The sequence below is a fragment of the Hyperolius riggenbachi genome, chromosome 8, assembly GCF_040937935.1.
Source record: "Hyperolius riggenbachi isolate aHypRig1 chromosome 8, aHypRig1.pri, whole genome shotgun sequence".
NCBI classification, from domain to species: Eukaryota; Metazoa; Chordata; class Amphibia; order Anura; family Hyperoliidae; genus Hyperolius; species Hyperolius riggenbachi.
In genome coordinates this window covers 158,059,799-158,071,150 of record NC_090653.1, presented here as the reverse complement: position 1 = coordinate 158,071,150, position 11,352 = coordinate 158,059,799, and the positions used below count along the sequence as shown (strand labels likewise).

The following is an 11,352-nucleotide window of genomic DNA, read 5'->3' as shown; positions in this document are numbered from 1 at the left end:
GATACGGCAATATATGACGTGAAATCATAAGATTGTTATTGCCATTATAGCTCCTTCTTGCTGTTTTCACAATGGAATGTATTTCTGAGAGGCAAAGCTCATTTTTGAGTCAACATTCCAAATGTCATTGCAACATAATGCTGTCATTCACTAAAGAGGAAAATTCCCAGGGAAAAATGTACCTGTTTCCTGGGTGTAACCTAATTATGTAGGACTGCCTACTTTCCTTTTCATTGATGATGTAAAAAATGATGTAAACATGTTTGTGTTCACAGTAAATAAAAACCCCTTCTTACAATGCAAACTTAGACTCACTTGGGAAAGCAAGTCAGATTATCAGCAGACATCCGAAAACACATCCGACTGAAGATGTTCTCTAGAGCTGTTCACGTAAGTAATTATAAACATGGGAATCTGGAGGCTTTAGAAAACTAAAAACAGAAAAAGAAATTGGTTTAAAGATTTTTTAAAAGTTATAGTAGAGCTTGTGGGTGTTTTGTTTTTTTTTCCCAAAAAAATGTAAGCAGAATCAAGTGATAAATATCATAGAAAATATATTTCCGGGAAAAAATAATCCAGTTATATATATTTTTTATTTTAAAAATTATAAAGAGTAAGAATACGATCACCTCCAGAAAAATCATATTATATTTAAACAAATGTTTAGAAATGTTGAAGAAACCATGCAAATGATTTATCTCACACAAAAAAATGGAGCGCAACTTTTATTTAGTTTGATTAGTATTTAAATCAATTTTAGATTTTTATATTAGTAATCCATTATTGCAGTTCCTGTTATAAGCAGCAGAAATTCGTGATCATTGTTATTACCGGTACATTGTGAGCTCCTCTGATAAGACTGTGAGCTCCTCTGATAACACTGTGAGCTCCTCTGAGGGACAGTTAGTGACATAACTATATATAATTTGTATATCTCTGCAGAAGATGTTGGTGTTATATAAATACAAAATAATAATAAATAATAATCCATGATTTGTAATTAATTCATAAACATTACTGTTTATTTTACACAAATAAAAACACCGTACTCGAAAGGTGCCCACTAACGATCCAATTTTACAGAACGGCCGACCTTCCGATCTGATAATTGCAATCAGGAGGAATTGACTAGGCCCATGAATGGAATAAAAATGATAACCAATCTGATTATTGCAGATAGAATTGATCTGAGAAAACAGATCGATAATCCAATCCTTTGTTGTCAGCTGGTACCATCACCATTCACCAGTATCTGGTTTGATCCAATTGGTTCAATCAGATGGTTGCTTGGAAGGTAAAATTGGATTATTTGTGGGAACCTTTACATGTGATGAAGTGTATAAGCAACAAACAATTAAGTTGTAAGAGTGACCTCTTGTGGTTATATTGTGAAACTTACTCAGTGATACATATTCAATAGAGCAGTATTATGTGTCTGTGATAATGGAGGCTACTACATCAAATCAATTTACCAACTGCAGGGGAGCCAAAACTATAACCTCTTTATTGTACAACTACAGTAAAATGACTGTATAAATGCTAAAAATGTGTATGATGAAGAAGATGATTCCTATCATTACAGAGCACCAAGAAGCTTCAGCAGCTGTCAAGGCAGATTCACAAGTCAGCTGTGAAAGGTAATTTGGGGGAACAAATATTATATTTAATATGCATCAGGCCAAGTAATTCGACATTTAATATTAACATGTCAGTTCTATATGAATACATAATAATAATAGCTTGTTTCAGATAATTATGACATAAACTCAGGCTATACAAGTAAACCTGGTAGTTTCACATTCAGTCAGTTTTCCCCTTAGTGATGGTGAGGTGTATTCACAGCGCATTACATGCAATGCATTCTACTCCACTCCACTCCTGCGGTCAGACCTTGCGCACGTAATTTTGCTAACCGCAGTTTAGTGAATACACCCCAGTGACACAGCTATAAGGGTCATATCTGTGTATTGCAATGTGTGTGATAGGCTGGTAGCTAACAAGTAAAAGATTGTTTGCTTATAATGAATAAGGTGGAAGTATTCTCTCCACCCTGTATTACAAAATTGTTAGACTGACATTTTACAAATACTTTTCATCCTGCCACGTTAAAAGTCCAATAGATTTATCACACTCTCATTGCCTTAGAAAATAGTTTTTTGTCTATATTGTAAAAAAGAGCACCTCACTATTTGTGCTGTTTTCAAACATCAGCAACATTGGACCAGAAATAGGGCCGGTCCACACAGGCTTCTCTACGACATTTACTGCCGGACAAGATGTAGCTCGCATGCAAACAAGCAACGCATTGACTCAGCCTCAGCCAGAAACATCAGAAAGTGCATTTGATGTCAATACAGATTTCATCGCACTTGTTGCCAATAATGTGGCTAAAATTGCATACATGGAAACAAACATGGCCTTAAATGAATATTCTCATGGTATGCACTGTGCTGCTGGGACATTGATTCGGTTTCCTCTTGTGTGCCTGCTTGCTTTGTTGCAGACTCAGAACTCTGTGGCCATGCTGCAGCTCCCTGACTCAACACCCAGGGAATGATCACCGACCATTCATTGTTGTCTCCAATCGTGTGATATTACTCCTCACTCCACCACTGGCTAATCGCTGGCAACAAGGGGAAAGACAAGGGGAAATACTGTTCTTGCAAAAGCAAAGCTTGCGGTCTCTTAGGGCCTGAGCCCACTAACGAAGTTGTGCGCAGTTGTGTCTGCTTTTCAGCAACACATCAATGTTACAGATGCTGAAAAGCGGACACAACTGCGTTCAACTGCGCACAACTGCGTTAGTGGGCTCAGGCCCTTACACATTGACCTCCTTAGCGGTATGCCCGACACTGTGCTGTTCCCAGGAGTCCCCCAGGATGATTTTAAGTGATTGCATTGTTGTAATAGCTTCAGCAAGCACTAGGCTAGCTAGCAGTGGTGGCCGGCATCCTCAGATTACTTTTGATTCCCCCCCCCCCGATCGCCGCTAAATACATTACCCCCCCCTGGATCCAGCGACCGCGCAGCCTCCCTGCACATCTCCGGTCCTCTCTATGACGTCATGTTCGATCCTCCCCATAGAGAAGAGCGGAGCTGTCCGGGGTGGCTGCACCGATCGCTGGATCCAGGCTGGGTAATGTATTTAGCAGCGATCGGGGGGAATCAAAAGTAATCGGAGGATGCCGGCCACCACTGCTAGCTAGCCTAGTGCTAGCTAAAGTTGTTACAACAATGCAATCACTTAAAATCACCCTGGGGGACTGCCGGATGCAAACCCTCCGGCGTGCGTAACGCCCAGGAGGTTAAAGGGGCCATTGAACAAAAAAGAATTGAAGAAAGAAAAGGAAAAAAAAATAAACTATTTCTGTTACTAATCATAATATATGTGCATTTATAAAAACAAACAAAAAAAAAACTAAACATTGCTCATGCAGGAAAAGATTTGAGATGCTGCTTTCATTTACTTTGAAAAAAAAAACAAAACCTCAAAGATGATTTAATATACTTTTATAAAAATGACAAAAAATGTTTTATACAAACAGTAGTACATAGGATAGTGAAGAAGAGTTTACCAGGGATGTAAAAATAGCCCCTGTTTAATTATGACATTCTAAAACAAAGTGTATAATTACAGGCAGTTTTGAAACTGGTGACTTTATCTCCATACATAATAAGACATAATAACCTTACATGTTTGTTTCAGTGGTTGTGGGGAACCAGTTAGAAGAAACAGTTACCAACAGCTTTGCTTCCTTCATCCATGGCGTACGCCCGGGACACCTCTCTGATATTGTGCGTCACAGAAGTAAGCGCATGATCCTGGACAACATTGGAGTTGGCCTGATTGGAAGCACAACTCACGTCTTTGATATTGTGCTGAAATATTGTCAGGTATTTACTAATATTTACTCTATTAATAATATTGAACCAGTTATCCATACTTTTCAGACTCAATATTGTATTTCAAGCAGGATGTTTTATTTTACTTGGTTTATATTCACAAAAAACTGTGCAAAGCAATCAGTTTTAATAATGGTTATTACCCAAGTGCGAGACTGTATTGAGCAACTAATTGTAGCAGTTGTATCCAGTTCTAAAACTGCACAGATACTTAAAGCACATCTGAAATGAAAGGGATATATTGGCTGACATATTTATTTCCTTCTAAACAATACAAGTTGCCTGGCAGTTCTGTGGATCTTTTTTTGCTGATGTAGTGTCTGAATCACATGTGGCAATCTTGTAAGACTTAAGTTAGAAACATCTGATCTGCATGCTTGCTAAGGGTCTATGGCTCCAAGGGTCTATGGCTCTGTTTATACAGGAAGTCGCGTCAGAGGCTAGAAAGAGAGGAACGTCCTCGCTGGAGCGCACGGAAGGTATGTATCTGCCGCTGCTCACACAATGATATTGATGCTGGAAGGGAGTGCAGAGGGGAGAGACCGAGGTGGGGAGGGGGGGGACCATCCCTCCTCCCCGCCGAAGTGCAGCATGGCTTTCCCCCTCATGCTGCGACCCCTCCAGCCCCCCAAAATGGCCCCGAGTGGGCCCCGGGGGGGGGGCGCTCAGAATTTCTGCAGGGGGGCCTGGGGGGACCTAGTTACGCCCCTGCCGCATAGTAACACGGTATTCCCTGAAAGTCTGTTCTTGGCGGTGCAGTGTGGTGGATGCACCGCAACGCTGATGCTAAAATGCAGTGTCTAACCGGCCTCAAGGAAATATGACTCAAAACTTGCACGACTAATAATTACATAGCAACCTGTGCTACTCTGGGTATGCTGGGACCTTCTGCCTAAAATCCAGACAATAGTTATCATTCACATTCATTTGGAGGAACATCCATTAAGCTTCGTACATACACCTGATTAAAGTCGGCTGAGGCGCCCGATCATGACCGCCTTAGCCAATAGTCAGGCTTGTGGATAAAGGCCCCCAAACAGAGACGTCCGCTCGGCAAGCGATCTGCCCAGTGGATTTGGCAAAGCGAAGGCCAACTTCTTTGATGACGACGCTCCCCGCATGACGTCACGCACAGGCTGCTCCATTGTCCCCCCACATAGCAACACAGGTCAGCTACACAGCTTAGACGTGTCTGTACAGGCCAGGCCAGCGATCTCGCTCAAGGGGATCGGGTCAGTTATTAGGTGTGTACGCACCATTAGTCATAGTTTTTTATTGAATGCATCCTATCAGTCTTTATACTGTACCTCACAGCGCTGTATTGTTTATAAAGCCCCTTTATTGCCCACTAAACCATCCTCCTCTCACACTCTAGACAGCTGTATAACTGGATCAATGCATTTACTGTAAAACAGCTTTACAAGAACTATAAACATGCTCAGATCCCTTCTGTAAGTTTGGTGTCTTTTGCTAATACTTACATGTGCCATCAGTACTCGGACATACAGACAGCAAGCTGAAAGCAAAACCTTACCTGGGCTATCCAGACTCACAAATGTAGTGCTGGAAGAGATATCCAGATTCCCTGATGGCTGAAGACCTGTTATTCCTTGATGTGCCCTTTCACTTCCTGTACCAGCCCTGGGCTTTAATAAAGCCATAATGTTAGTTTCTGATATACTTCCTGTTACACATTTCCACATCTCACAATGTTACAGTGTAGACTGATGATTGTGAATTTTGACTCAGGCTAGGTGCACACATAGCATAAATGCTAGCGTTACGGAAAATGCTGCATTTTGCCGCTAATGGAAGTCTTTGGGCCGCAGGAATAACCGCATATAAAAACTGCATATGTATTTTATATGCGTGCATTTTCAAAAATGCTGATTTTATTGCTTAATGTGCAAAAACGCACATAATAAGTCAATGGGAAAGCAATGGTATGCGTTTTTGTATTAATTTTTTCTCCCAAAAATTGTTTTGTGATGTATTTCCGCTTTCTGTTGTCTTCCTAGTGATTTGTATACATGGAAATATAAAAATGCATGAAAAACGCATATGCGTTTTGTATATGCGAACCGCAAACGCATTAAAACGCACGCAAAACGCTTGAAAAACGCATCTGCTGTAAAAAACCCGCAAACGCACCAAAAATGCAGAAAAAAAAAGCAGCAAAGGTGAACAAAAAACATACACAACATAAAATGAAAACATGACATAAAACGCAGCCTTTCGTGTTATGTTATGTGTGCACCCAGCCTCATAGTTCTGGTTGATAGTGATGGATGATGATGAATAAAGATGCATAATGACATGCAAGTAATAGTTGATGCAGGACTTTGCAAATGTTGCATGCAAAATTATGCGGCTTGAAAATAGACCAATCGAACTCCACCTTGGCAGGATTACATTCCATTTTCAAGCTACATAAATGTGCATACAAAATTTGCATAATTTTGCATCAACTCAGAATTGTGAAGAATGTACTCTGTGGAGCACTATCGATTTACTTTATACACTGTAGAAATACATGAAACAAGTAATTCATATTTGAGTCCAAGTTCGGTAACATATTTTTTTACGCATTTGGTTTTTAATGCATATATTTTTCAGGATCTGCATTTTTCGGTTGTTGACAATCCTGCCCATTGTTCTGTGTATGGAAGAAAAAGTGTAAAGCTGTCTCCAACCCTGGCTTCCTATGTGAATGGAGTAGCTGTAAGTGTATCTGTCAGTAATGTTACAATGTTAGGTTTAGAAGACAGTGCAGCATATCTAAGCTGGTTGTTGTATTTTCAGGCTCACTCCATGGACTTTGATGACACCTGGCATCCTGCAACCCACCCTTCTGGCGCTGTGCTTCCTGCCCTCTTGGCACTGACACAAATGCTTTCACAAAGCAGGCAAGTGACTGGTGAGGAACTACTGATGGCGTTCAATGTGGGAATAGAAATACAAGGAAGACTGATGGCATTCTCCAGTGAAGCAAAGAAGATTCCTAAAAAGTGAGTGGAAAATGTTTCTTCAGTAATTACTATATTTGATTATTTTATGACTTGGTCATTGGGCATTATTAGTGACTGGTAACACTTTATACTTGGGTTTATCGCATATATCTGTATTATCTACCCACATCTGGTCTCTGGGGGGGGGAGAGCTGTTCTGCTGAGTGACGTCAGTGCTGTTCCTGCCCACCCAGCGATGTTAGCAATCTGCATATGTTCAAATGAGAGGAAGAAAAGCAGAATCATCCATGTAGATAAAAAAAGCATTATAGAGCAGGGTTTCTCAACTCAGTCCTCAAGTTCAAGTACCCCAACAGTTCTTGTTTGGACCAGGGCCAACCCATCCTGCATTGAATAGCCAGGTATAGGTGGCTCCAGTATAGGTAGCCAGGGATAGATGCCTCAGTATAGGTAGCCAGGCATAGGTGCCTCAGTATACAGTGGGTAGCCAGGAATAGGTGCTTTATTATAGATAGCCAGTAGGGATGATCAATGAGATGCAAATTATTCCAAAATTATGCACATTTTTATGCAAATGTATGCTGTTTAAAATGGACCCAGGTTTTAAATTGTCCATTTTTAATCTGCATATATTTGCATAAACATTTGCATCAACTCGGACGAATTTGCATATCTTTGATCATCCCTAATAACCAGGAATAGATGCTTCAGTATAGATAGCCAGGGATAGGTGCCTCAGTATAGACAGACAGGGATAGGTGCCTCAGTATAGACAGCCAAGGATAGGTGCCTCAGTATAGACAGCCAGGGATAGGTGCCTCAGTATAGATACCCAGGGATAGGTGCTTCAGTATAGATAGCCAAGAATAGGTGCCTCAGTATAGACAGCCAGGGATGGGTGCTTCAATATAGATAGGCAGGAATAGATGCCTCAGTATAGACAGACAGGGATAGGTGCCTCAGTATAGACAGCCAAGGATAGGTGCCTCAGTATAGACAGCCAGGGATAGGTGCCTCAGTATAGATACCCAGGGATAGGTGCTTCAGTATAGATAGCCAAGAATAGGTGCCTCAGTATAGACAGCCAGGGATGGGTGCTTCAATATAGATAGGCAGGAATAGATGCCTCAGTATAGACAGCCAGGAATAGGTGCCTCAGTATAGATAGCCAGGGATAGGTGCCTAAGTATAGACAGGCAGGGATAGGTGCTTCAGTAGAGACAGCCAAGGATAGGTGCCTCAGTATAGACAGCCAGGGATAGGTGCCTCAGTATAGACAGCCAGGGATAGGTGCCTCAGTATAGACAGCCAAGGATAGGTGCCTCAGTATAGACAGCCAGGGATAGGTGCTTCAGTATACTGTAGATAGCCAGGGATAAGTGACTCAGTATAGATAGCCAGGGATAGGTGCTTTAGTATAAATAGCCAAGAATAGGTGACTCAGTATAGATAGCCAGGGATAGGTGCTTCAGTATAAATAGCCAAGAATAGGTGCCTCAGTATAGACAGCCAGGGACCAGGGATAGGTGCTTCAGTATAGACAGGCAGGAATAGGTGCCTCAGTATAGACAGCCAGGGATTGGTGCCTCAGTATAGACAGCCAGGGATTGGTGCCTCAGTATAGACAGCCAGGGATAGGTGCCTCAGTATAGACAGCCAGGGATAGGTGCCTCAGTATAGATACCCAGGGATAGGTGCTTCAGTATAGACAGCCAGGGATAGGTGCCTCAGTATAGACAGCCGGGGATTGGTGCCTCAGTATAGACAGCCAGGGATTGGTGCCTCAGTATAGACAGCCAGGGATAGATGCTTCAGTATAGATAGCCAGGGATAGGTGCCTCAGTATAGACAGCCAGGGATAGGTGCCTCAGTATAGATACCCAGGGATAGGTGCCTCAGTATAGATACCCAGGGATAGGTGCCTCAGTATAGACAGCAAGGGATAGGTGCCTCAGTATAGACAGCCAGGGATTGGTGCCTCAGTATAGACAGCCAGGGATTGGTGCCTCAGTATAGACAGCCAGGGATAGGTGCTTCAGTATAGACAGCCAGGGATTGGTGCCTCAGTATAGACAGCCAGGGATTGGTGCCTTAGTATAGACAGCCAGGGATTGGTGCCTCAGTATAGACAGCCAGGGATAGATGCTTCAGTATAGATAGGCATGAATAGATGCCTCAGTATAGGTAGCCAGGCGGAGGGGGGACGCAGCAGCACGTGCACCAGCGGCGCCTGAGGAGTCATCAACTACTACCTTTGCTGGGACCCACGTGCTGCATCTACTTACTTCTTCCAGTTCTTGCGTTCCAGCTCACAGTAACAGCGCCCCCTAGTGAGCTGTAATGCAGGACAGGAAGAAGTTTGTTGTATATGCGTCGCTGGCTCCCGGCAAAGGTAGTATTTGATGACTCTTCAGCCGCTGCTGAAGTGCATTACGCCCTATGAGCACTTTTCTGTAAGATTGCCGTACATAGGCAACGAACACAGGAATTTAACCATTACCACCGCTAACAGCGCAAGTTGCCCAATTAGCACCACCCGCAATACCCAAGTAATACTCACAAATGTAGTTTAATATATAAAAAATGTGTGTAATATAAATTACATTGTTTGCTAGTATAATATAGAATGGCAAGTGTTTTTTCAATTGTATTGTAGAGCTGTCCATACAAAAAAAAGAGGAAGCTCTAAAATACATGAAAATGTATGTAAAATGATAACATATAATGGACACTAGTTCCTTTCTAGCCGCACTCTTAATATACAGAACACGTTTTTCCTATCTGCTGGAATTGTTAGACTCAGTTCATGAATATACATGCTCACTCACTTGATGAACTCTCTCAAGTAACCCAAATCAATAAATTCATCATTTCTTATTACAGATTCCATCCACCTTCTGTTGTGGGAACCATGGGAAGTGCTGCAGCATCAGCCAAGCTTCTTTCTTTAAATAAAGATCAATGTACTCATGCACTGGCAATTGCTGCCTCCCTGGCTGGTGCCCCCATGGCCAATGCTGCCACACTGGCCAAGCCTTTACACATTGGCAATGCTACAAGGTTGGGCCTTGAAGCTGCTATTCTGGCAGCTAGAGGAATGGAGGCCAATTCCCTTATATTAGATGATGTTCCAGGCTGTGCTGGTTTTAGTGCATTTTATGGTGACTACCAGCCTAAACCACTCCTGCTGCAAGGAGATAGCTATGAATTTCTGCTAGAAAAGCAAGACATTGCATTCAAGTCTTTCCCAGCACATCTGGGAATGCACTGGATCGCCGACGCTGCAACTTCAGTCAGAAACAGAGTTATTAATCTTCATGGTTCTTTTGATCCATCTGCCATTCAGTCTATTGTTCTCAGAATCCCAGTCTCAAAATACATTAACAGGCCCTATCCAGACTCAGAACATGAGGCTCGTCACTCTTTCCAGTTCAATGCTTGTACAGCTCTCCTGGATGGTGAGGTTAACATCAGTTCCTTTCATGAAGACAACATATTTCGCAAAGAGCTCAATGTTCTATTGAGCAAAGTGGTGATCGAGCATCCCCAAGACAATGAGGCCAACTTTGATAAGATGTATGGTGAAGTGGCTCTACTGCTGAAGAATGGAGATGTCATGAGTGGTAAATGTGACACTTTCTACGGTCACTGGAGAAAACCCCTAAGCAGGGAATCTCTGCTGAATAAATTCCTGACCAATGCCAGACATGCCATCCAAGAAGACCAAATCCAAGAAGTTATACAGTTGGTGGACAACCTAGAAAGCCTTACAGATGGCTCCCAGTTACCTGTGCTGCTCCAGTAACAAAAGGAGAAAATGTAAACAGTCATGCAGTTTGTAATGGACCCTGAAGTAGGACTTAACATTATTTCATATAACAGCCATATTACCAAATCTTTCTCAAAGAAAGCATAAACTTAAGTGCATTATACAATGAAACACTCCAAAGATATTTTGTAACCCATGTTGAACATGCTCTAGCCCCTTAAGGACCAGCTCATTTTTTTAAATCTTACACTTCCTGATCACTGTGATCAGGATGTCAGCAGCCAATCAAAATGGCTTCTGACTGATGTATGGAACTCTGCTGCCTTTAGACAGAAGAGATCTGTGCTGGTGGGGATGCGGTATTGCGTCCTGTGCACAGGAGCTGAGCCGTTGAAACTGCCCTATCATGCTTAGGCAGCCACAAGTGTGGTATAGTTTTAACTTTTGGTGGTCCCGAGCTGGTTAAGTTTAGAGAGGAAGGGGGGGGGGGGGGTATTTCAAAAAGGAGGTTTGTTGTGTGAGCAGAATTCAGTCCTTGGTGCACAGCTGCATATTGCCATGGTGGCAGCTTGTTATCTCCATTACAGCTGCATTGCTTGAAAGGAAGACTCTACTTTCAAATTAATAGCAATACCCACAGATGGCAGGACTCAAGGCACCTGCTAGGTTTATATAGACTGTTACTGAGAGAGTATGAAAGCTGCCATTGCT

At 42.2% G+C, this 11,352-nt stretch overlaps 1 protein-coding gene across 1 annotated transcript; it reads left to right on the top strand.

Moving 5' to 3' along the window:
- The first annotated feature begins 326 nt into the window (after positions 1-326).
- On the top strand, positions 327-11,094 carry LOC137528360 (cis-aconitate decarboxylase-like). The gene is made up of 6 exons (XM_068249651.1): positions 327-390; positions 1,583-1,637; positions 3,707-3,894; positions 6,520-6,624; positions 6,706-6,911; positions 9,756-11,094. Exons 1-6 carry the CDS (start codon positions 370-372, stop codon positions 10,675-10,677), a joined length of 1,497 nt encoding a protein of 498 aa, XP_068105752.1. The 5' UTR covers positions 327-369; the 3' UTR covers positions 10,678-11,094.
- Positions 11,095-11,352: the final 258 nt, after the last annotated feature.